General features: G+C 57.5%; 8 protein-coding genes across 8 annotated transcripts; 7 read left to right on the forward strand and 1 right to left on the reverse strand.

Moving 5' to 3' along the window:
- Nucleotides 1–368: 368 nt before the first annotated feature.
- Nucleotides 369–1,343, forward strand: SLS55_001056 (uncharacterized protein; the record flags this gene model as incomplete). The annotated part of the gene is made up of 1 exon (XM_066772558.1): nucleotides 369–1,343. One exon carries the CDS (start codon nucleotides 369–371, stop codon nucleotides 1,341–1,343), a length of 975 nt encoding a protein of 324 aa, XP_066637837.1.
- An 842-nt stretch (nucleotides 1,344–2,185) lies between these two features.
- SLS55_001057 (uncharacterized protein) lies at nucleotides 2,186–3,974 on the forward strand (the record flags this gene model as incomplete). The annotated part of the gene is made up of 3 exons (XM_066772559.1): nucleotides 2,186–2,897; nucleotides 2,957–2,987; nucleotides 3,041–3,974. 3 exons carry the CDS (start codon nucleotides 2,186–2,188, stop codon nucleotides 3,972–3,974), a joined length of 1,677 nt encoding a protein of 558 aa, XP_066637838.1.
- A 1,944-nt stretch (nucleotides 3,975–5,918) lies between these two features.
- Nucleotides 5,919–7,715, forward strand: SLS55_001058 (uncharacterized protein; the record flags this gene model as incomplete). Its single annotated transcript, XM_066772560.1, has 1 exon — nucleotides 5,919–7,715. One exon carries the CDS (start codon nucleotides 5,919–5,921, stop codon nucleotides 7,713–7,715), a length of 1,797 nt encoding a protein of 598 aa, XP_066637839.1.
- A 667-nt stretch (nucleotides 7,716–8,382) lies between these two features.
- Nucleotides 8,383–9,410, forward strand: SLS55_001059 (uncharacterized protein; the record flags this gene model as incomplete). Its single annotated transcript, XM_066772561.1, has 3 exons — nucleotides 8,383–8,554; nucleotides 8,632–8,816; nucleotides 8,895–9,410. 3 exons carry the CDS (start codon nucleotides 8,383–8,385, stop codon nucleotides 9,408–9,410), a joined length of 873 nt encoding a protein of 290 aa, XP_066637840.1.
- A 1,014-nt stretch (nucleotides 9,411–10,424) lies between these two features.
- Nucleotides 10,425–13,170, forward strand: SLS55_001060 (uncharacterized protein; the record flags this gene model as incomplete). The annotated part of the gene is made up of 2 exons (XM_066772562.1): nucleotides 10,425–12,016; nucleotides 12,099–13,170. 2 exons carry the CDS (start codon nucleotides 10,425–10,427, stop codon nucleotides 13,168–13,170), a joined length of 2,664 nt encoding a protein of 887 aa, XP_066637841.1.
- A 903-nt stretch (nucleotides 13,171–14,073) lies between these two features.
- SLS55_001061 (uncharacterized protein) lies at nucleotides 14,074–15,888 on the forward strand (the record flags this gene model as incomplete). Its single annotated transcript, XM_066772563.1, has 6 exons — nucleotides 14,074–14,125; nucleotides 14,335–14,463; nucleotides 14,527–14,532; nucleotides 14,598–14,758; nucleotides 15,161–15,237; nucleotides 15,279–15,888. The coding sequence occupies 6 exons, from the start codon at nucleotides 14,074–14,076 to the stop codon at nucleotides 15,886–15,888; spliced, it is 1,035 nt and encodes a 344-aa protein (XP_066637842.1).
- Nucleotides 15,889–17,517: 1,629 nt separating this feature from the next.
- rex2 (Phosphatidylinositol 3,4,5-trisphosphate-dependent Rac exchanger 2 protein) lies at nucleotides 17,518–18,169 on the reverse strand (the record flags this gene model as incomplete). Its single annotated transcript, XM_066772564.1, has 2 exons — nucleotides 17,518–18,066; nucleotides 18,092–18,169. 2 exons carry the CDS (start codon nucleotides 18,167–18,169, stop codon nucleotides 17,518–17,520), a joined length of 627 nt encoding a protein of 208 aa, XP_066637843.1.
- Nucleotides 18,170–18,453: 284 nt separating this feature from the next.
- On the forward strand, nucleotides 18,454–23,043 carry POL1 (DNA-directed DNA polymerase alpha catalytic subunit pol1; the record flags this gene model as incomplete). Its single annotated transcript, XM_066772565.1, has 4 exons — nucleotides 18,454–18,739; nucleotides 18,803–18,906; nucleotides 18,968–22,193; nucleotides 22,247–23,043. 4 exons carry the CDS (start codon nucleotides 18,454–18,456, stop codon nucleotides 23,041–23,043), a joined length of 4,413 nt encoding a protein of 1,470 aa, XP_066637844.1.
- Between the last annotated feature and the right edge of the window lie 703 nt (nucleotides 23,044–23,746).

Genomic DNA, 23,746 nt, shown 5'->3' on the forward strand with positions numbered 1-23,746 from the left:
CGAGCTGGTACGCGCTGGCCTGCTGTCCAGTGTGGCGAAGACATGATACCTGCGCATGAGGTCGAGGCGCGCCCGTCAGGCGATCACCTGCCGGTGCTCCTACTGCCATCGTTACAATTGTAAGCCACGGGCCTAACCCGTGATCAACCGGACCAAGATCTGTCCTGGTGCTCACATGCTAACCTACGCCTCTACCTACCAGCACGTGGGCCCTTGACAGCGACACCCATGAATTTAATCATGCAGCCCGGCAACACATTCCGAATGGACCGCAAGAACGACAGCTTCAAGACGCTTTCGCCAGCGTCGTAGGTTCCGACATGCCACGTCGTCCAGCTTATCCAGATCTTGGATATTGGCGGAGCGAAATGGTGGCACGCGACCTGCAAAACATCGTCACCTCATCGAGCGACGAATCTGACAACAACCCCGCTCCTAAGAAACCCATGCCTCCTTCACGGAAAGACGCCAAAAGGTCGTGGAAACAGTTCAGGAAAGACAACGAGTTCGGCGAAGAGTATGGCCATGGCAAGAAGATCAAGGTCAGTAGTGACATGGGGAAACATACACATCGTTGGTTTCCCGACGAAAACGACAACGATGCCAAACCGCCGGTGGGCTACTTCGACAAATTGAGAAAGGAGAAACAAGAGCAGGACAGAGATAAAGAGAAAGAGGACCTCTTGCTGAGCGTGTCGGATGACGACGACAGTGCGAGCGACGGCAACACCACTTGTGGTGTCACAAGCGACTCTTCAGATGAGGATAGCGATGAAGAGACGGGACCGAAGCCCACTCCACATGCCCGTCACCTGACCAAGGAATCCTCTGTGCGCTGCGTTGCCAGCACTGTTTCCGATGACACAGTTCATGCTCTGTCTGCCCCGCGCGTGTTAAAGTTGCCATCCACCACCTCCACCGACCAATCCACGAGCTCCAAGTCCCCCAGCACCAAGCCAGATCAGACGCATAGTCAACTTGCAATCACCCAACTCTGCAGAGAGTTCGACACGGCCAGGACCAAGTTTCAGTGGGACCAAGCCGAAACAGCCGTCAGTCAACTCATGGCCCTCGCTCCTTGGTCCGACGACTCCACCATTCTCATCGCCAAGGTCGCCTTTCGGGTTAAGCCTCACCGGGATCTCGACCAAGGCTTCGAGGACAGTCTTAGGGAAGCAGTAGCGGAACACATGAGCTGGGGGTATGAGCGGCTGAGGGAGACGAGGAACTCTATAGTGGCGATGCTCTTTCGAGATCACGAGGATCTCGCGGAGATAGTGTATGATCGGAGACTAAAGGCACTCCGGGAGAAAAGAGCAGAGGTCATAGAGATCAGCGACTAGGGATCTCGGAGACCAAAAGCACCCGGAGAAAGACCTCTCGCCAGTTGCCGATATCAACTTGCATTTCACTGCGTTACACCCACCAGTCACGTCGTAAGGCCTGATTGTTCCGAGCTTTATGCAGACTTCATACACTCAACCGCTGAGACCAAGCACCAGTCTCAACCAATCTCGACATTCCGATGAGCAGCATATAGCGTAATTTGCCACGCTTACCCGAAAGATTTGAGACGGAGATTAAAGGAATTGTAATTGCCGGGTTTTTATCTACTAACTATGGAACCTTTTGCTATGAAGTTGGGGAAATCTTCTTAGGTTAGCATGCCATTACCACTCAGACGGAAAGGGCATAGATACAGTAACATTACTACCTTGGGAAGGAGTTTTTTGGTTTTGTCTTTTCTTGATTATGCGGCTCTTTTGGAAAAAGCGATTTCTGGTAGATGAAATTATTCGATGAATTGACTAGATACTTGAGCAGGACGGAGAGTGTGTGTTGCACAGAGGCGTTCAGCGCCAGACAGGGTGCGTCCACAAGGCCGACGGGCGTTCCCCACTTCTGCCGCTGCATCCGTCCAATCAGCGACTGTCCAGATAGCATTATCCTACCGTTGCATCACTTTACATGCCATCTCGCAGAACTCTATCCTCTGCAATGCTACTACAACCTCTGCCGCTAGGGTGCAGCATCACCAATCATTAGGCAGCAACAATCCAGCTATTCAGCTCTTCCCCATTCGCTCCTGCGCTGCTTGTGACGTCTACGCTGCCCGCTACTTACTCTCCAACCCCTCCTCCCGTACCACTTCGAACCACCTTCCACGACACCACGCGCTACTATCATGCACACCAACATCCCAGACTCCAAACTGGGCGAGCCGGTCGCCGCCACCGCCGCCGCCAGCCCAATCGCAGGCGCCAAACTGTCCTCGCTACCCAAGAAGCTACTCGCCGACTCCCCTTCGCCGCCGCGCATCCTCGTCATCGGCGCCGGCTCGCGCGGACACGCCTACGCCAGCGCGGTCGTGGAGCACACCGCCGCCGTCATCGCCGCCGTCGCCGAGCCGATCGCGTTCAAGCGGCGCGAGTTCGTGTCCCGCTTCATCACCACCGCAGGGAAGAAGCAAGAGGAGGGGCAGCAGGAGAACGGGGACAGCGGGCGCGAGCAACACGCATTCACGGACTGGCGTGACTATGTGGAATGGGAGAAGGCGCGACGGGCGCGGGCCGCCGCCGCCTCTTCTGCTGGCGAAGTCATTCCACCGGGCGTGGATGCGGCGTTCGTGTGCGTGCTGGACGAACAGCACCGCGAGGCTGTCGAGGGTCTGGCGCCGCTGGGGCTGGCCGTCATGTGCGAGAAGCCGCTGGCGACGACGCTGGCGGACTGCGTGGCCATCTACGACGCGATGCGTGGTAGCCAGGGCAACGTGCCCCGCATCTTTGGCATCGGGCACGTGCTGAGGTATTCCCCGCACAACATGCTGCTGAGACGGCTGGTGAGGGAGCAGGGCGTGGTTGGGGACGTGCTGAGCGTGGAGCATACGGAGCCGGTTGGTTCGTGGCCATCTTGCGCATCTGTTCGTGGGGTGTGTTCGTGCTGATCGATTGTATAGGTTGGTGGCATTTCTCGCATAGCTACGTGAGGTACGGTTTACCAGCCCTTTCAATGACCGCTGTTGTTGCTGACTGTGATGTAGGGGAAACTGGAGAAGAGAATCTACTACTGCTCCGTCACTGCTCACGAAGTCTTGTCACGATATCGACTTCTTGCTGTGGATGCTCAGTGAGCCGGCAAAAGAGGGAGAAAAGGCTCACAGGCCGGCTTTCCTCCATTCCACCGGCAAGCGGAACTTCTACAGGAAGGCGAGGAAACCGGCGGCTGCTGGCACGGCGACCAACTGCCTCTCTTGCCCGATCGAGAAGGATTGCATGTTCAGCGCGAAGAAGATTTATGCGGAACGCCATTTGCGAAAGGGCAACGCAGGGTGGCCGGTCAAGATCGTCAACCCTGAGATCGAGGACTGCCTCAGCACGCTGGGGCCGGATGCAGCCGAGAAGATGCTGATGAAAGACCTCTCGGAAGACTGGACATCCGAGACGCCAGACGAAGAAGTCCGCAAACGACCCTGGTTTGGGCGGTGCGTGTGGGAGGCTGACAATGACGTCTGCGACGACCAATGCGTGACAATTACCTGGGAGGACGATTCTGCGTCAGGTAGTCTCGCCAAAACTGCGCAGTTTCACATGGTGGCCTTCACGGAAAAAATCTGCGAACGCCGAGGGCGCATATACGGCACCAAGGGCGAGATTGAATACGACAGCGCTACGATCAAGGTGCATGATTTTGCAGCCGACCGCACGGAGATATTCCATCCGGAGCAGCGTGGTGGTGGTCATGGCGGTGGCGACGATGGGCTAGCAACGCAGTTTGTGCAAGCGGTTGGCGCGGTTAAGGACGGCAGGATGGGGGTGGACGAGGCGCAGAAAAAGTTCATTGGGTGCACGCTCCAAGAGGTGATCCAGAGCCACGCTATGGTGTTCGCGGCCGAGGACGCAAGAAAGCGTCGGGCGGTAGTGGACTGGCCTTCGTGGTGGCAGGAGCAGGTTGAGAAGCGGCTTACGCAGAAATGAGGCATGATCCGACGGCCTCTCTCCGCCCGCCAGCACACCGTCGGGCGAACTCGGGGCCGCAGCAGCCGCCCGGGGCGGCGGCAGTCTCCACGATGTCGTAGTCGTGCTGACGAAGGCCGGCACGTGTGCACGATGGACGATTGTAGGCGCTCGTGATGAAAGCTTTTCTTTTCTTTGGCACCCTACGGGATCCTCCTCGCACAGACACAGCATCCTTTTCAATGGAACACAATAATCTCCCACACGCGTCAAATTGCGCACCGCAGCTGTCCCAAGGAGCGGGATGGTAGATCAGCCGCTGCACAGGCGGCTGGAGCTGGGCGCTTCGAAGTGTCTGCCGTGGATCAGACGACGATCTGGACACTGGCATGCTACGCTGGGACGGCACCCTCGGATCAGGGAGGAGGCTGAGCAGCCGCAGGTGGAGCCGCGTCCATGCTCGGATCGTTTTGTTTCCTTCTCGAAGGCTGCAAATTCGGAGAAGCGCTGAGGAGGGCGCTTAGAGATATTGCGCGGAAGCGTTGCGGCTCTGAGTATTTTTGCGGGCCAATCAGCGCGCGCGCGCCTCGCGGGGAAGGCGTCCAACGCGAGCGGCTACTCGCACCTCTCGCGCCCTCAACCGGCGTTGCAGCACGCACGACGGGACGGTTGCGCTGTGCGTCGGGAGCCGCACAGCTGAGGGCTGCGGGCTGAGGGCACGCTGGTAGCCGTGGTCCGCTGCCGCTGCCGCCGCGGGCGCGGCCGTGCAAGCAGGCGCATCCCGCTGACGCTAGCAGCACCAGGTCGGCCGCGAGAAGTGCCGCCAGAGGAGCGGTCAGCAGTCGCGAGCGAGCGGAGAAGTTCTCGAAGGCCGCAAGACCCGGAGCGAAGGCCTGAGGAAGTGGCTAGGCGGGGGCGGGTTGACGTCGGGCGGTGCAGAACCTGAGCACCTGAGGACTCAACGTGGCCGGCCAGCGCTCACCGCTTGCAGGTGTGAGTCACTCATGCAGACGTAGCTGCAGCCGCGAAACGAACTTTCGCTGTGGGCCAGTGAGTTGTCGAAGCGGTAAGAGTCTTGGAGGAATCGGCGACCGGGGTCTTATCTTCCCCAGCCAATCGCGCCGCTCAGACGCGTTTTTTCTCGCCGGCGCCAGCTGCACCCTAACTCGACTTCGCGAGCCTTGACGCTCACCGACCGCGCCTCAAGCGCCCCGGCCCGGCGCCAGCGCTGCAAATAGCACCCGATTCGGACCTGGCCAGCCTCCCAAATTAACTCGAGAGCGCCGTCTCGCCTGCCGCCCGTCTTCGCAGCGCATCGCCCGGCAGCGCAGCACTCCGGCGGCCACACGTAGCACCCCTTCCCCAATCAGGCCGCACGAAGCCCCTTCGAGCGGCCGCGCGGGCGGCCCGTCCAAGCATCAGGCCCATAATAGCTCCTGTCTCAGCAGCTAATTGCGCATAAGCATGCTCCATTGGGTGCTTTGTTTCACGCATCCTGCCCCGCTGGATGGCCGCACCCTCACACGGACCTGATACTCGCTGCACATGGCTTCGGGGCCCTAAATCGGGTCCAGCCGTCGATCACTCTGTTTCAAGTTGTTTGCCGCTAGTCCCACTTTCCCCGGCTCTGCAAGATTCTTTGGATGTCACGGCCTCACAGCCTTGGAAATAAGTACCAGCGGCTCTGCCACACCCCATCTGCTCTCTCCTCTCCAGTCATCCTATCTTCACAAACCATCTTCTACGCGTGTGTCCGAGCGAGACCCACGAGTTTCTTCGTGTGCCTCCTTTCCTTTCACTGTTTGTCCTCGAGTGTGTCTTGGAGCCGGTCTCCACCTAATCGCTCTCTGTTAATCACCTCTTTTCTATTTTCTAAACAGTTGCGTAAGTTCCCAATGAATCTCGAGCTTGGCGTCCTGGCTTCTAACGCGCCTCAGTCCGGAAGCAACTCTCCAAAAAGTCATCATGTACGCGAGGCAGCACACCCCCCCTTCGTCCTACGGCTCCTATTGCCAGGACGCTCAGACCTCCTTCGAGGCGCCTTCCGGGTACTTGACGCCCGACGCTTCTCCGGAGTGCGGTCTTGCCACCGCTCCCACTCCGGCGAGATCGCCTGTCCGTCAGCATGGTCCTCTCTTGTTGCCCAAGATCCGGTCGCAGGATCAGACCACTGAGCCCTCGACTTCTGGCCCCATCAGACACCGCCGGACGGCGTCTGCTGCTAGCGGCATCTCTAACTACAACCCCTACGCGCGTCCTTCGTCTGTGGGTCGCCGCTCGACTAGCCCGCTTAGCAACGCTTCGTATGGCTCTCCGGCTCCCTCGATGATGTCGGCCTACGACGCTGGCTTCGGTTCTGGCCTGAACTCCCCCATCAACCTTTCGCGCCGTCCTTCCGTGGCCACCCACTCCCGCTCTCACTCGGCTCACTCGGTGTCTGGTGTTCGCTCCCACTCCCGCTCTAGCTCTGCTACTAGCATTGACGAGAGTGTGATCAACCGCTACGGCTACCCCACCTACCGCAACCTTCCGAACTATGTCACCCAGAGCTCGGCGGCCCAGGCGGCTTCGTACAATTTGGCCACCGCCATGCCCATGAACGCCTTCCCCCTTCAGACCACTACCTCCTTTGAGGACCAGATCCCCGCTGTTGCTCCTCCCGTCCAGCAGCCTTTGGCTGCCGAGCTCCAGTACGGTGCCTTCGACCAGCCTGCCTCTACCACCACTCTCCTGGACTACCTCACCAGCTCCAACCCCTCTCCTGCTCTTGTCCAGCGCGTTACCACTGGTGCTCGTAACCTGACCGGTAGCCACTACTGGTGGGACATCCGTAACCTCCGTAGCTGGGATGACTTCAACATCGAGACCATCAGCTCCATCCCCGGACTGATGCCCCTCCTCCAGATCCCTATCGATTCCATGTCCCTTCCCACCCCTCCCAAGGCCAACATGATGCCTGAGAGCGAATCCGCCCTTCACGACATCATCCGTGATTACTACGGCACCAAGGTCAGCGCTGCTCTCAACATCGCTCAGGGCAACACGCACATGTCTCTCCGTTCCCGCAAGGGTCTTCCCACCAACCAGACTCCCGTCGACTTCGTGTCAAACTACCAGACCGACTATGAGAAGACCATCTACGGTGACCAGCGTGGCCGTGTCGTCGGAATCGTCAAGTCGTACGACCAGTGGAACACTGGCATGCGCTCCGAGGCACCCAACAAGCAGGTCTACTACCTGGCTGGCCTTGCCCACCTTCACCGCGTCATGCGCGAGCACGGTTGCCGCTACGGATTCATCATGACCGAGATCGAGATGCTTTGTGTCCGCTGCGGTGGCGACCCCTCTGACCCCGGCCAGACCATGGACACTGCTACCGTCAGCTCTGACGCCGGCTCTGGTGTGCCGCTCTTCGGCTACCTCGAGCTCAGCGCTCCCATCCAGATCTCCAGCTGTGGCCTTCGCGTCAACTCCGAGACCGGCGAGCAGACCCCCCAGATGACTGCCGGCCTGGCCCTTTGGTACCTGCACATGCTGGCCAAGGAGAACCCGCTCCCTGGCATCCAGGGCAGCTGGCGCATGGAGGTTGGCGGTCCCGCTGCGCTCACGCGCCAGCACTGCCAGGAGAAGGACGCCTGGATCCCCAAGCCCAACCTCAGCGAGAAGCGTGAGGCTAAGCGCCTGCGCGGCTGGGTCTTCCCGGACGAGCCGCTCAACAGGAAGGAGCTGGGCAAGAGCAAGAGGTCGAGGTCGACGCGGTAAAGAAAAGACTTAACGATTGAAGGGGAGATGAAAAGATGACACGCTCACGCGGAACTCGCCAAGCTGGCTTTGCGAGAATGTTTTATGATGGTTTGTGAATGATGATGATTATAAGATGGATGGACATGAAGGCAGCATATGGGTTTTGGTGTTTTTGATCAGCATTTACGGGCGTTATATCTCCATTACTCAAAAGCGCATAATGGTCGCTTTTTGCACATACACAACCAACAAACAAACACATAACTAGTAAGAAATATTCAAATCTACAAGACCCCCAGAGGGCTTCGATAAAATTTGTTTCCCGCCCATGCTCGCAAGTGGCTGAGTGACTGTAGTGCAATCAGCTCCCCTTTTCTGAAGTTAACAGGAGTGGTGGTGTTGCGGTGCTGGACCCTGCCGCGGCACGTTGCACGTCATCATCCTCGGCAATTCCCCAGAGACGAGCTTCGCCATAGCTACTCCGCTTTCTGGAGTTTATACCCTTGCCACCCCCGTCTCCACCCAGCTGTCACACTTTTGCCTTCCTCACTCCAATTGAAAACTGCACACGATACGAGTACCTAAACGCTGGTCCGCACGAATTGCAACGAGCGAGAGAAGAGATCGATCCCAGCCAGCCAGCCGCAGAGGTACTTGTTCGACTTGCTCTTCCGTTCAAAAGAAAATGGCGTACTCCAGCCGCGTGAGCCAGATCGCTGGCCACCTCAATTACCCCAAGGGCCTATTGGCGGGACAGGTCGCCATCATCACCGGGTCCGGCCAGGGCATCGGCGCGGAGACGGCGAAGCTCTTCGCAAACGAAGGCGCCAAGGTCGTGGTGTCGGATCTTGACGGCAGTAAGTTGTTCCTTGCTACACGCCACTACTCAGTTGGAGAAGGAGAACGTTGACGGCTTTTCTTTCTATTATCGCAGAGAAGGCGGAGGAGGTTGCGCAGCACATCAACGAAAGCGGAGGCAGCGCCATCGCCGTACCTGGCGACATGCTGGATGACAAGTACATCGACGAACTAGTCAAAAGAGCGGCGGAGTTCGGCAATGGCAAGGTCCACATCATCGTGAACAACGCTGGGTTCACGTGGGACGGCGTCATTCATAAGGTTCGCCCGCCCCTCTGCTTCCACCACCCCGATACGAATACGGGTCAGACTAAGCGATGTACTTCTGCGATGATATAGACCACGGACAAGCAATGGGACACCATCCTGGCACTGCACAACACAGCGCCCTTCAAGTTGGTGCGCGCGGCGGCGCCCTACTTCCGGGTCAAGGACGGCGAGCCGCGCAACGTCATCAACATCTCGTCGACGTCGGGGCTGCACGGCAACGCAGGGCAGGCCAACTACGCGCTGGCGAAGGCGGGCGTCGTCGGTCTGAGCAAGACGATCGCGAAGGAATGGGGCCCGCAGTTCGGCGTGCGTGCCAACACCGTCGCCTTCGGGCACATCCTCACCCGCCTAACGGCGGCGAAGGAGGAGGGTGCCTTCGTCACCACGCCCGATGGGAGTAAGGTCGCGCTCGGTATCCCGAAGGCCCAGGGCGCGGCGAGGGCGCAGGGCGGCTTCCCGGATATCCCGCTCGGTAGGCCCGGCACTGCGACGGAGGCGGCGAGCACGATTTTGGCCGTGGCGAGCCCGTTGTTTAGCTATGTCAGCGGACAAACCATTTCGGTGACGGGGGGGAGGAACATGTAGACGGGAGGCTGGCCATCATGACAAGGAAATGACAGGGTAGTCTGAGCGTGCGCAGAAAGTGAGGACTGCCGTAGGACCGCATGTAGAAGGTACGTGAACGGCCAGTTCGGGACGTGGAGCTAGGACCAACTGGCAATTGGTGTGGAGACGGCAAGCGCGAAATAGTAGAATTGCGTATTACGAGACTATCTTGCACGATTTGGCGATCAAGATGGGCGAGCTGGGGCTGTTGTCGTGCCTCAGGGAGTGAGGGTAACCTGAGGCCAGACTAACACGGGCACTGCGTTTTGAGACGCGGACATGCTGACGTGGGAGCCGGACTGGGGTAGTTCGTTGCCTTCAGCCACTTCAGCGAGCGAAATGAGTCGCTGCTGAATTGCGCATCCCCTTTCGACGCAATAGGACAGCGGCTGTTCAGAGCCGCAGTACGCACGAACGAGGTGCTCCAATGAGCGGGACCCTGCAGCTAGCGCCCCGTCGCCGCTGCAACGAGACCCTGAAGCCGTCGCCTCCGGATGAGTCGGTGCTGGAGCAGCAGCGCAGGAATTCGGTGAGATGTCGAGAATGTGGATCCCATCGCACATCTTGCGCGCACAGGGCGCAGGTGCGGGGACCTTTGGGGCCTGCGGCGAATGAAGCAGCGGCGTGCTGGAGGGTGTCGAGTGCTGCGGAGCGCCAAGGCAACCAGGAGGCGCCGCTGAGGGCGAATTCGTAATGCCTCGCGCAGCATCCGAGTCGCCGAGCATTCGAGACAAGCCCAGCGATCTCCCCTGCCGCTGCTCCAGACACGGCCTGCACCGCCGCAACGCCATACGCACCGTCTCCTTTCACCACCACGCTCCCTTCAGCTTTCCCGACGCTCGTTCGCTTCCTCCGACTTGACCGCCAGTCGCCCCCCGGCCAGCGACCATGAGCACCCAGTGACCGCCACACCATATCCACCTCACTTCCATCAACCCGCATCCGCGCGCCGCGTCATAGCCCCCCGGGACCTGGAGTCCCACCACCACACCAATGGTCGACGAAAAACACCCCTACGACCCTCACGAGAGCCTCCCCATCCCCACATATGAGGAAGCCACCTCGTCGCGACCCCCGTCGGCCCTCTCACACCTCGGCCCCAACGAGGTCAGCGACGATGCGGAGCGGCAAGGCCTGCTGGGCGGCCGCGGCGGAGGAAGTAGCGGCGGAGGAGCATCGCGTCGCCACGATGGATACCAGCAGCCGTCGGTTGAGTCGGTCCGGGATAGCATGGAGAGCGACCTGTCGTTACCCGACATGGTCGAGGAGGAGGATGAGGAGTCGGGCCTGCATCGCGAGATGGAGCAGCTGGAGGTTATCGAGGCCGGTGGCCAACCCCACGGCAGTCGGCGCGCCCGCATGAACATGAGCTTCTCGAAGCGCATTTCAAGCCTCGGTGCAACCCTGTCGTCGATACGTCTGCCACGTCTGCGCAAGCCCCTCCGATGGCCGACCTTCTCATGCAGGATACCATCCATCCCCGAGCACATGCGCCCCGGCTACAGCGTCATCCTGCGCCTCTTCGGCGTGCTGATGATGGCGTCGCTTGTCTACGCCCTCCTCGTCACCTCCGTCCTGCCCCTCGGCCGTGGCGGCATGGCGCCCTTCAATCCCGAATGGGCGCGCTCGTGGGTACAGTCGCAGATTTCGGCGGAACGCATCCGCGAAAACCTGAAGCATATTACCAGCATCGATCATGTCGCAGGCACCAAGGGCGACAAGTTTTTGGCTAATTGGATTGAGTCATTCTTCAAGCAGGCCGGCATGGATGAAGTTGCCACGCTGGAATATAATGTCTACCTGAACTACCCCGTTAGGGGTGGCCGGAGGGTCGCCATTGTCGACCCCCCGCAATTTAGATACGAGGCCAAGCTGGAGGAGGAGCTGGCCATGCCAGACATCAGCCCTGAACAGCAGACCCTGGCTTTCCATGGACTGTCAAGGGCCGGAAACGTCACTGCCCCGCTCGTCTATGCGAATTACGGAAGCCAAGAGGATTTCAAGACGTTGAAGGACCGCGGAATTGACGTGAACGGTACAATTGTATTAGTCCGTTACTACGGCACTATGTCAGACCGAGCGATGAAGGTGAAGTTCGCGGAAGAGAATGGCGCTATCGGATGCTTGATTTATTCGGACCCGAAGGATGATGGTTTTGTAAGAGGAGACGTTTATCCGGATGGAAGATGGAGGACGGAAGACGGTGTTCAAAGAGGCTCGGTTGCTCAGTCCGCCTGGATTGTTGGCGATGTGCTTACTCCTGGCGTTGGCAGCGGGCTGGACGCGCCGCGGATCAGCAAGGACAACAACCCGGCTCTACCTAACATTCCCAGCATGCCTCTCGCGTGGCGCGATGCGAAGCCACTACTACAGGCGCTCAAGGGCCACGGCGATAAGGCCCCTAAGAATTGGGTAGGTGGCGTTCCGGAAGTCGACTGGTGGACTGGAGACAAGACTTCGCCGCTTGTGCTTCTCCAGAACGAGCAGGATGAAGAGGAGAAACAGCCCATCTGGAACGTTATGGGAGTCTTTGAGGGTGTCGAGGTGTCAGCCAAGAAGATCTTTGTCGGCAACCATCGCGATGCGTGGTGTTTCGGATCGGCTGACGCTGGAGGGTTTGTTTCCTTTGAGCTTCTTAGGTGTTTATCCTGACTGACACATATCCAGTGGAACGGCTGTTATGATGGAAGTCATCACTGCACTCGATTCCTTGGTCCAACAAGGCTGGCGTCCTCTCCGAAGTATTTATTTCGCTTCCTGGGACGCTGAGGAGTACAATATGATTGGCTCGACGGAGTATGTGGAAGAACATATCAATGACATGCGCGAGAATGCCATTGCCTATCTGAATGTCGATGTCGGCGTCGTCGGCGACAAATTCCGGGCTCTAGGATCTCCTCTTTTCCAAACAGCGCTCGATCGGGTCCTGGCACGTGTGGCAGACCCTTTGCAGAACAGGACCGTCGGTGAAATCTGGAACGAACAAGGTGGCAAATTGGGAGGCTTGGGTGCCGGCAGTGATTACGTCGCGTTCCAGGATCTTGCCGGGTGCTCTAGCATCGACATCGGGTTCGATGGGCCTGAGAATGGCTATCCGTATCACAGCTGCTACGAGACGTTCGACTGGATGGAGAAGTACGGCGATCCTGGATTCATTTACCACGCTACGCTTGCCGAGATTTGGGTGCTTCTCATTCTCGAGCTTGCGCAAGAGCCGATTTACCCGTTCGACTTGAAAGAGTACGGAATGGCCACCAAAGGATTCATCAACGATCTGGAGAAATTCGCCATTGGAAAAGATGCAACGCAAGGCAAGAAACTCAACTTGAAGGCGCTGCGCGAGGCGGCCGACACGCTTGAACAGAACGCGAAGGAGTTTGAGAGCTGGGAAGATTGGTGGTGGGGCCAGTTCCGCGGACGGGCTGGTTACGAGACAAACTCGATGGGAATGGAGCGGCTGTCGCACAACACGCGCATGTCCAACTTCGAAACTCACTTGCTCGACCTGCCGGACCGCGGCAAGAACGTGGACGCGGATGACGGCGAGCAGCACGGCATTCCCGGGCGTGAGCAGTTCAAGCACATTATTTTTGGTCCGGATGCGTGGAGCGGATACGACGAAGCGTACTTTCCAGCGGTGAGAGATGCAATTGAGCTGGGCAACTGGACGCTGGCACAGCAGCAGGCGGATAAGGCTGCGCGCATTCTTTCTAAGGCGTCAGACAAGCTGCTGCATTGAGGGGAAGCTGGTCCACAGGGCGTGGCGTTATTGGGCACTATCACTGTTTTACTATCATCAGGGCTGGAAACATTTGGGCTGTATATTGAGCTTCGATCTGTGCAACCACGGCGCACACAAGCGGCACATAAGGTGCGAATTCCATTGATGTTCCTTTCTCAACTATGCCGCGTCCCGTGGAACTCCAAGGTGCATGCGCTGTGGGGATGGTGACGTCGGCGTCCCTCGGAGCAGTGCCGTCAACATTGGGCACGGCCGGCGCGCAGGGCGGGCAATCGGCAGCGTTGGCGAGGCATCGGAAGCCCGAGCAGCGGGGCCGCTGCACAACGAGGTGCGCGATGGTGTCTGGCGCGGCAGCGCGCCGTTGGGTGTCGAGAGGCATTGCTGCCGTGCAGGGCTCGAGCTCGGGCTCGCCTGCAGCGCCACCTCCACGCCGCACTGATTCGTCGAGCGAGCAGCCTGTGTCCGGGCCCCGGCGGCAGCCTCATTGAACGCGCGCCCACAGCAGGCGCACTCGGGCTGAGGCTGCAGGCAGGCGGGCGGCGCGGGCATCTGACGCGGTTGCGGTTGGGCATTTGCCGGCAAACGGCTGGGAGGATCGCGAGCCCGGCGCGTCGATGGTGGCGCTTAACCCAGGCTGGTCATAGCGCGCCAAAGCGAGGGCGCCGGCCGCCTCCACGCCGTCAGCGACGGAGCCTTTCCATCTTGCGCCCGCCCGCTCTCTTCCCAACTCACCACCACCCGCCCGTCCTTCGCCATCCAGGATCGCGGAGCCCCGTCTTGTTCCATCCGCCCGCCGACTCCGCTGCTCTATTGCGCTTTGGACACCGCGGCCGTTGCTTGCTCCACCTGCTCTGCCTTTTTTCTGCCTGCGCTGGACAGCTACTCGAGGGATCGCCCGTCATGACTGAGGTGTCGTCCACTCGCCTCTACCTGGGGAACCTTCCTCGCAACGGTATGCTCATTCCCTGATGTCCTGCCCGGCTGCTGGATCGGATCGCCCCCGCCGCGCTTTGGATGGATTTGGATCGCTGCTGGACACAGCCGGCCTCGCGGGGACTGACACCAAAGACACCATTACCACCACATCACCACCACCGTCCCGTTGTCGCTTTTCTTCCTGGAGTGATGCGCGTCGCTGACTACCATTGCCCGACACCACAGCCACCAAGGCCGATGTTGAAGCCCACTTTGCGACCCATGGCACTGGCGAGATCACCGAGATCAAGCTCATGAATGGCTTCGGCTTCATCGAGTACAAGGATGCCATGGATGCCCGAGACGTCGTTCCTGGTGAGTTTGCCGCCCAGCCCCCGCATGCGCGTCGTGAGACACTTTACTGACCTGTGCCACCAGCCTTCCGTACGTTATTACGCCCCAACCGCCCGATAAGCGATCGGCGCTTTTCTGACACTGTTCCACCGCAGATGGCTCCGACTTCATGGGCGAGCGCCTCGTCGTCCAGTTCGCCCGCGGCTCGCGCCGCCAGAACGACGGCTACTCCCACCAGGAGCGCGCCGTCCCGCGCCCCAGGCGCACCCCGTTCCGCATGTCCATCACTGGTCTTCCCGTCGAGACGAGCTGGCAGGTTAGCAATCTCCCCGTAACACTTGGTTCAGAGACCTTTGGATTCCCTTCCCATGTCCACGTTCCCGTCACCATTCCTGTGCCTTGAGCCAGCTACGCACGGTTTTGCGTCGTCTGCACCTCCCGGGCTGATAGGTTCCGCTTGTGGGACGCTCCTCTTCCCGGTAGCCGGACGCTGGTCTCTCTTATCGGCCGCCTTTCATCCCCCTTCCGCTTGTAGAGTGCTGGTGTCCTGTTTCACTTGTCTTGTCCTGGGGAGAGCCAATGGAGTCACGCGCGGCCTGTTTCTTTCACTGGTGGTTTGGAAGCATCTGGACCGGGACTGGACCTTTCCCTTTGCTTATCGCTTGTCACCGCACATCCATTTTCTGCCGTGGCCGGAACTTACACACTGGACCTATAGGATCTAAAGGACTTCGCCCGCCAATCCGGATTGGACGTCGTCTACTCCGAGGTTGGACGCGAGCGCGACGGCCGTGGGTAAGCAATAACTCCCGTCACGCACAAATGAGTCAAGATAGTGACCAGGTCAGATTCGTTGAGTACGAGACTGCCAACGACCTCCGCAACGCCGTCGAGAAGCTCGACAACCGCGAATTCAAGGGACAGGCGGTCCGATGCGTTCAAGATGTCAGGCCACCTATGCCCTTCTACCCTGACGACCGTCCCGGTTCTGACTACTACCAGATTCAGGAGGAGCGCCCCCGTGAACGCTACAGGTCGCGCTCGCCCGTCCGTGGTCGTGGCTACGGTCCTCCTGACGATGACTACTACCGTCGCGGTCCTCCTCGCGGCTACAGCCCTCGTCGTGACGACTACCGCCGTCGTTCGCCGCCTCGCGACTACTACGACCCGCGTGATCGCTACGCGCGCTCTCCACCTCGCGTCCGCGGCCCCCCGGTCGATGATGCCTACCCGCCGCCGCGGGCCCGCTACCCTGATGATCCTTACGATGCCCGTGCTCCCCCGCCTCCCCGCCGCGGCGGCGGCGCCTACGAGCCTGATCCCTACATGAACGGCCATGACAGGCCCTACGGCCGCCCCCCGTCACCCCGTGGCAGGCCGAGGAGCCCTGGTGCACGCAGTGGTTACGACGACAGCAGCAGCTACAACCGTCGCCCCTACTGGTGAATATCACCATAATCCTGGCTTAATATCCGCTTACCCTTCTAGAACGCCCCTCCACGTAAACCATGCTCATGCAACCCTGCATATCGATGAAGATGAGGGATGATGGACGATGGTTACTGGAGCCTTGCAGGATGATTTTGCGACCAACGAGAAGGCAGCTCGAGTGTACGATTTGATGGTTCTAATGGTGGGGTTTTCCTTCGGGTTCTCGGAGGTCTCAAGTGAAAGTGGAAAAACGAAGACGGAGAAAAGACCTGCTCTTGGGGAGGTTGGCGGTCATCAGGCCACCTCACTTACTTCAGCCTGGATACTCGCGGGTGGCTTACTCTTTCCGGTTTTGCCTCTTCTTTTTCTTCCCGCCTTTTAGTGGTACTCCTCTTCGGGGCTCTTTTCTCTTCTGTTGCTTCGACATTCGCGGAAACTTCGATTGATTAGTGAGGACTTTCGATTTGGGTCCTTTCGTTCTTACTGCTTCTTACTTCCGAGATCACCCTGCGTGCCAATGAGCATGAGAGGGTCACGATCGAGTGTGTAGCAATAAAAAGAAAAGTCATGATTCTATGCAATATCTTACGCACCGCATGTGAGTGGTTCAGAGGGTGCGCATCCGAACATCGTACATCGTACGTGGCTTAGTTGTTCTATTTGAGGGACGTCTTGGACAATAGCACCTAATTGCGGTGACAAAGGAATGGCGACAAAAGTATTAGCCGGCTCTTCTCGCATTTCTCTCTCGCGATCTTGGTAGTTGCATTGTTCGCAGTGCTCGATCGTCACGTAGCAGGCAGCGACTCATCGGTGTCCTCATCCGCAAGATCGGCAACAGCACCACTATATAAACCACGACATCCTCTTGCCTATTGGGTCCCGAGATCACTATTCCGTCAATAGCTTTCAGAGCAGAGCCATGACGATTCATGTTATGTGCAAGAGTATCCATTGCGTGGCGAAGACCCGAGGGGCCCTCAGAATACCCCACCTTGGGCGACCCTCTTCGCTACCTCCACGATCCAGGCAATATACCGAAGACCCCAGAAAATATATTGGTAGTAGTGTTTCAGAGAAAAGGAAGTTACTCAAGCTAGGGAAAGAGCGGGGGAACTCAGAGCCTAGCTTCGGAGAGTATATCCAGGGCTGGCTGAGCTGCAGTGGTGTGTGCCAGGACTACAACCGATCACGCCATCACAGACAGACGGCTAAAGTGGTGGCATGAACGTAGGTGCATTCGTGAAGTTGAAACATGATGTCCGGCCTGGATGGGCTTACCTTTGCCCGGCAGTGCGGGACCTGAGACAAGAAAAAATTATCATATACATTAAGCACCTTTTCAACCCGCAGTAAGTAAGCAGCTCTGGGCTGTATCCTTGTTCACTCAAAAATATCGTTCAAGAGCAAAAGTGCAGTAGCTTTCGCAGTTTCCAAGGTTAGACCGAGCAGCCTGGCTTCCCTTGCTAGACACTTGGGCCGCTTGCAATGAAACGCTTCGAAGGAAGCTTGACCTGAGGACTGAAGATGCGAGACGCAAGGGTAAGCCTGGCCCTTTCGGGCTCAGAGGCTCAGCATTACGGAACATGAGTTAGTATAGTTCTTGAGAGTGGCGAAAAGTGCATGAGCAAAGCTCATGTGAAATTACGATGCATTCTCGGGCTCAGGTAGCTTGCTAGGTTTGAAAAATATATCGCGGTAGAACTTTGCCTCTGCAATGCTCTCCAGAATATCGGCACGAGCCTCATGCAGGCCCCTCTTATACGGCGACTTCTTGAGGACCTCCTGGGGCGCCCAGCGCCTGGCAGCCTCCTTGATGGCGCTGACGTCGAGTATGCGGTGGTGGAGATGTTTGACCAAGGCGTTGTAGGGCTCCTTGTTGAGGAAAGACTTGTCCGCATGGACCGTGTTGCCGGCGAGAAGAGCTTTGCGACGCTCTGGGGCATATTTCTTAACGTACTCGAGCAAGCCCTCGGCGGCTTGCTCGTGGGTGGTGGTGGACTCTATGGCAGCTGCAGTAAGCCCCGAGAGGGCGTGGTGTTTTGTGCACCATTCGTCCATCTCGTCAAGCCTGGCCTTGTCGTGGTGGATCACGGCCTCATATCCCGTGTCATCTAGCAGGTTCAGGTCGTAGTCGGTGACGAAGCATGCTATGGAAAGGATCGACTCGGTCTCGGCATTCAAGCCCGTCATCTGGCGGAGGTAAGCGGGGTGATACGTTGCCGGCAGAGAGCTCCGCAGGGCTTGCCTCGCAGTCAATCCAGACGAGCGGTTCGCGGGAGACCTGTTCCGGCATTGTGGTGGTGTTACAGGCGGTAGGCTGGGAAGCTGATGCAGAAGTCTGGTTTGGCGGGGCTCTGGTTGGTAGATATCACATCCCTGCTAGTGCGTAGCGCGCGCACGGACTCTGCACGCGGGTCGCGTCTCGCGTCGCGCGCCATTTCGCGACGCTTGTACGCCGAACTCCGCCAAACACTACCCGCGCCTCCAAATCCATCCATACCCGCCGCCCCGCCTTCACGTATGTCCTCGTCTCGGAGTAGCTCATAACTCGCATCTTGTAGCTCTCTCCTCTCGAAAATGGCCAAAAGAGGAGCCGCAGCCCTGGCCGAGCTGCGTGCTCTGAGAGCCGCAGGCAAGACTCGCCTTGACAGCTACCAGGTCGAGGAGGAAAAGCAATTGTACGAGGAAGTCGACGAGGAAGGCTACAAGAAGGTTGTCCGCAGCCGTCTCGATCAGGATGACTTCGTCGTCGACGACAATGGCGAGGGCTATGCCGACGACGGCAGAGAAGATTGGGACACCGAACGCTTGCCCCAATACGACAGCGAGAGCGAGGAAGAACAACCGCTGAGAGGCAAAGCTGGTATGAGGATTCATATTCCACCCCTCATCTCACTTATAGCAGTGTGCTGACGCCACCTAATAGCCAAGAGAAAGCGGGAAGAGGATCGGGAGAGACAAGAGAAGGCCAAAAATGGGATTAACAAGTACTTCAGCGCACAAGCTGCTACCGCTGCCCCTAAGCCTAAAGTGAGATATGCCCTGCCCTGCCCTACCCTACCGATATGGCAGCACGCTGACTGCGCACCAGCCCGCGAAAACCGCCGAGGACGAAGCTTTCATGGCCGATCTTTTGGGCGAAGTCGATACCAACGTACCCAGCCGTCCTCGCTTGAAGACTGTCAAATCTGAAACTCGACGGAAGACTCGCGTCCTCTCTCCGCCTGTCGAAGAACGCAAGCACAAGCCTCGCCAGAATCAGAGTGATGATCGCAGTGTCATGGCCGATACCCCATCAGCTGCTAGTGCGTTGGACGAAGACAATTACATTCCGCCTGCAGAAGATGATGCAATGATGAGCGACCCGCCGCTGCCTTCTTCTCCGGTGACAAAGGCTGTTGAGCGGAAGTTTTCTATGGTCAACGTGAAAGCCGAGGAGGAGGAGGAGGATGACGATGATCTCATGGAGGTCGAGCAGGCTGTTGGCCATGCTGGCATTCGTACCGCGGGTGTCAATATGGCCGGAAGCAGACCTGTGCCGAAGATCAAGAAGCAGGATTCATATCCCACACCGGCTAGCTCATCACCACCACGGCCATCGCAAGACGCGACAGTCAATCCGGCTGCTTGGAACGATATTCTCCAGAGACAAAACGTTCAGAGCAGCCCTGCGGTCGAAAACTCGTATACTGCGGGGAAGCTCAAGCCCGAAAACGCCCTTGAAGATGATGGCAGTCTTAGGTTTTTCTGGCTCGACTACACCGAGATCAACGGCAACCTTTTCCTGTTTGGAAAGGTCAAGGACAAATCTACTGGGCATTTCGTCAGTGCTTTTGCAAAGGTCGACAACATCCTACGTAAACTGTACTTTCTGCCCCGCGAATACCGCCAGAAGCGAGGCCGGGACACGGAAGAAGAGGTGAGCATGGGCGACGTCTATGAGGAGGTGGACGGATTGATGTCCAGATTCCAAGTGAACATGCACAAGATTAAGCCTTGCACTCGAAAGTACGCTTTCGAGCTTCCGGGTATCCCGAAGGAAGCGGAATATCTCAAGCTTCTTTATCCTTACACCAAGTCGGCGCTTCCAACGGACTACAAAGGAGAGACTTTCTCGCACGTATTCGGGACCAACACATCTCTTTTCGAGCAGTTTGTGTTATGGAAGAATATCATGGGCCCATGCTGGCTGAAGATTGAGGGTGCGAACTTCAAGGCGGTCAACAACGCCTCATGGTGTAAACTTGAGTTCCAAGTTGAGAAGCCGAATGGTATCACTACTCTGGGAGATACCGACAACCTCGAGGCACCTCCGCTTACGCTGATGAGCATTGCGCTGAGGACTACTTTCAATGCCAAGGACAACAAGCAGGAAATCCTTATGGCTAGCGCCAGGATCTACGAGAACGTTGCATTGGCGGACACTACCCCGGCCGAAAAGCTCCCCTGCAAGACGTTCACCGTGATGCGTCCCAACGGCGACTCCTACCCGACTGGTTTCAAGTACGAGGCCGAGAAACATGCCGGCACCATCAAAATGGAGAGGAATGAGCAAGGTCTTCTCAGCATGTTCATGGCTATTCTTGGCAAAATGGACCCCGATGTTATCATGGGCCACCGTCTCGAGGATGTCGATTACAGCGTTCTGCTCAACCGCTTGCGTGAGAAGAAGACTCCCGGTTGGCATAGGATTGGCCGCTTGAGAAGGAACGATTGGCCCAAGAACCTCGGAAAAGGCAGTGGTAGCTTCTTTGCTGAGAGACAGATTGCCGCTGGGCGCCTTCTCTGTGATCTGGCAAACGACCTTGGCAAGTCGTTGATGACCAAGTGCCAGTCTTGGAGCTTGAACGAGATGTGCGAGCTGGTCCTCGGTGAAGGCAAGTTCCGTCAAGATATAGACAACGAGACGGCCCTGAAGACATGGGCAACGAAGCGCGAGGGCTTGATGAATTATCTCAGGCACTGCGAAGCTGACACCTTCTTCATCGCGGCCATTGCGTTAAAAGTTCAAATGCTCCCTTTGACCAAGGTCTTGACCAACCTTGCCGGCAACTCCTGGGGACGCACTCTCGGTGGTACTAGAGCCGAGCGAAACGAGTACATTCTGCTCCACGAATTCTACCGTAACAAGTACATTTGCCCTGACAAGGTCTTCGGCAAGGGCAACAAGAAGCTGAGCGAGGAGACTGTGGAAGGGGAAGAGGGCGCCGATGCCAAGAAGAAGGATAAGTACAAGGGCGGTCTCGTCTTCGAGCCTGAAAAGGGACTTTACGACCGCTTCATCCTTGTCATGGACTTCAACTCTCTATACCCCAGCATCATCCAGGAGTTCAACATCTGCTTCACCACCGTGGAACGGTCCGAACTCAGCGAGGAGGACGAGAAGGTTCCTGAGGTTCCGGACGCATCACAAAACCAGGGAATCCTTCCGCGACTCATTGCCACGCTTGTCAATCGGAGAAGGGAAGTCAAGAAGCTGATGAAGTCCCCCACGGCGTCTCGAGACGAACTAGCGACCTGGGATATCAAGCAGATGGCCTTGAAGCTCACTGCTAACTCCATGTACGGTTGTCTTGGATACACCAAGTCGCGGTTCTACGCCCGCCCTCTTGCCATGCTTACAACATACAAGGGTCGTGAGATTCTGCGTAGAACCAAAGATCTGGCTGAGAGCAAGATGCTTCGCGTCATCTATGGTGATACCGATTCCGTCATGATCAACACCAACATGGACAATATGCAAGACGCGTTCAAGGTTGGTAACGAGTTTAAGAGGGACGTCAACGACAGCTACAAGCTTCTTGAGATCGACATTGACAACGTTTTCCGCCGCCTGCTTCTGCATGCCAAGAAGAAGTATGCTGCTATCAACATGATCGAAGTAGATGGCAAGTGGACGGAGAAGCTTGAGGTCAAGGGCCTTGACATGAGGCGCAGAGAGTACTGTGCTCTGTCAAAAGAGACTTCCTCGAAGCTCCTCAACTTCTTGCTTTCCGGAGAAGATCCGGAAGTTGTCGTTGAGAAGATCCATGAGTACCTCCGGGAGCTGGCGGCGAAGATGCGCGATTTCAAGGTTCCCCCTCAAAAGTACACCATCTTTACCCAGCTCGGCAAAGATCCCAAGGAATACCCCAATGCCAACAGTATGCCCTCCGTCCAGGTCGCGCTCCGCCTTATGGCAAAGGGCAAGCATGTCAAAGCCAAGGATGTCATGTCCTTCGTCATTACTGGGGAGAGCGGTGGATCTGCTGAGACTGCTGCAAAGAACGCCTACACCCTCGATGATGTCATGAGGGCTGATTCTGGCCTCAAGCCTGGTAAGCCAACATGACCTACTTCCCCCGAAGATACTCAAGACTGACGAACGCAGACATCGATTACTATCTCCACAAGCAAATCTTGCCTCCCGTTGAGCGTCTCTGTGCCCCCATAGCAGGCACCAACGTCACTCGACTTGCGGAGTGCCTTGGTCTTGACACATCCAAGTACCGCGTCAGCACTGCATCTGCCAACTCGCAGGATGTCGAGATCCACCCTCTGGAGACGCAAATACCAGATGAGGTCCGCTTCAAGGACTCGATGCCTCTCTCACTCCGCTGCCCATCCTGCAAGCACCAGTCGACGTTCCGTGGGCTTGCAAAGACTCCAGAGACGGTTTCACACGATGGTCTGGTCTGCACCAGCACCTCTTGCGGCCGTCTCATCTCCACGCTCTCCGTGTCCTCGCAGCTCGAGGCGCAAATCCGCCAACACACAGCCCGCTACTATGCCGGCTGGCTCGTCTGCGATGACGCTGCCTGCGGCGCGCGCACGCGTCAGATGAGCGTGTATGGCCACCGCTGTCTGGGCCCTCAAGGCCGCGGTCTCGGCTGCGCCGGCCGTATGGCTTACGAGTACGGCGAGAAGGCCATGTATAACCAGCTGCTGTACCTTCAGAGCTTGTTCGACGTCGACAAGGCGAAGGTGGCGATATCAAAGGAGCGCGGTATGGGCAAGGGCGTCAACGGTGAGATGGAGGAAAAGGTCACCATCTTGGCGGAGGTCAACAGAGAGAGATTCGAGACGTGGGGAGATGTCGTCAAATCGTATCTGGATCGGAACGGTCGGCAGTGGGTACAGATGGATAGCCTGTTTGCATTCGCTCTCAAGGCAACGTCAGCCTCGTAGATGGGCGAGTGATTGGTCAAAAAAAGGTGGATCTGGACGGTTACTTGATGCTTTTTACTTTCAGGACGGGTTGTTTGGGCAGCACAATACCGAGTGGGCGTTTGATTCAGGGACACGGCGTTTTGTAGTCTACAATGATCATTTCTCACCTGTACAGTTTGCACATATCCCATAGCATGGACTTTTGACTACACTCCTTGTAAGTTTTGCGTCCCCTTCACAAGATACGCTTCTTTCTATTCCTTGTCGTGATGTTTCGCTCAAGTCAGCCTAACATTGGAGACGGTTCCGCTGGTGTGTGTACGCTTCGGCAACTCCGGTGTTTGCCAACCCATCGACGCCGGCAGGCATCTGCAGGGGCCTCATGATTTGACCGCAAATCATCACCCGTCGAGCGCGTCACATAGTATTCTGCATAGCCAAGCACAGCCACGCGGCTCAAGGGCTACCGCCGAGACCCATACATAGTAGTACTACTGTGCATCTATCAGAGGAGCATGCCCGGAGTCGTCCGCATCTTCGACGAAAGAGGGTGGTAACACTATTGGGTGATCACCGCCATTCAGGCATTTGCCGTCATGACCATGGACGAAAACAAGATAACGCACGTAAGCCTCATTTTCGGGGTGTTCTATGGAGGACGGAGGGGTATTGCAAGCCCTGATACGAATTGACAGATCTTCTTGCATACGCTCGCTCGCTG

The sequence above is a fragment of the Diplodia seriata genome, assembly GCF_021436955.1.
Source record: "Diplodia seriata strain FDS-637 chromosome Unknown scaffold_1, whole genome shotgun sequence".
Lineage (NCBI taxonomy): Eukaryota > Fungi > Ascomycota > Dothideomycetes > Botryosphaeriales > Botryosphaeriaceae > Diplodia > Diplodia seriata.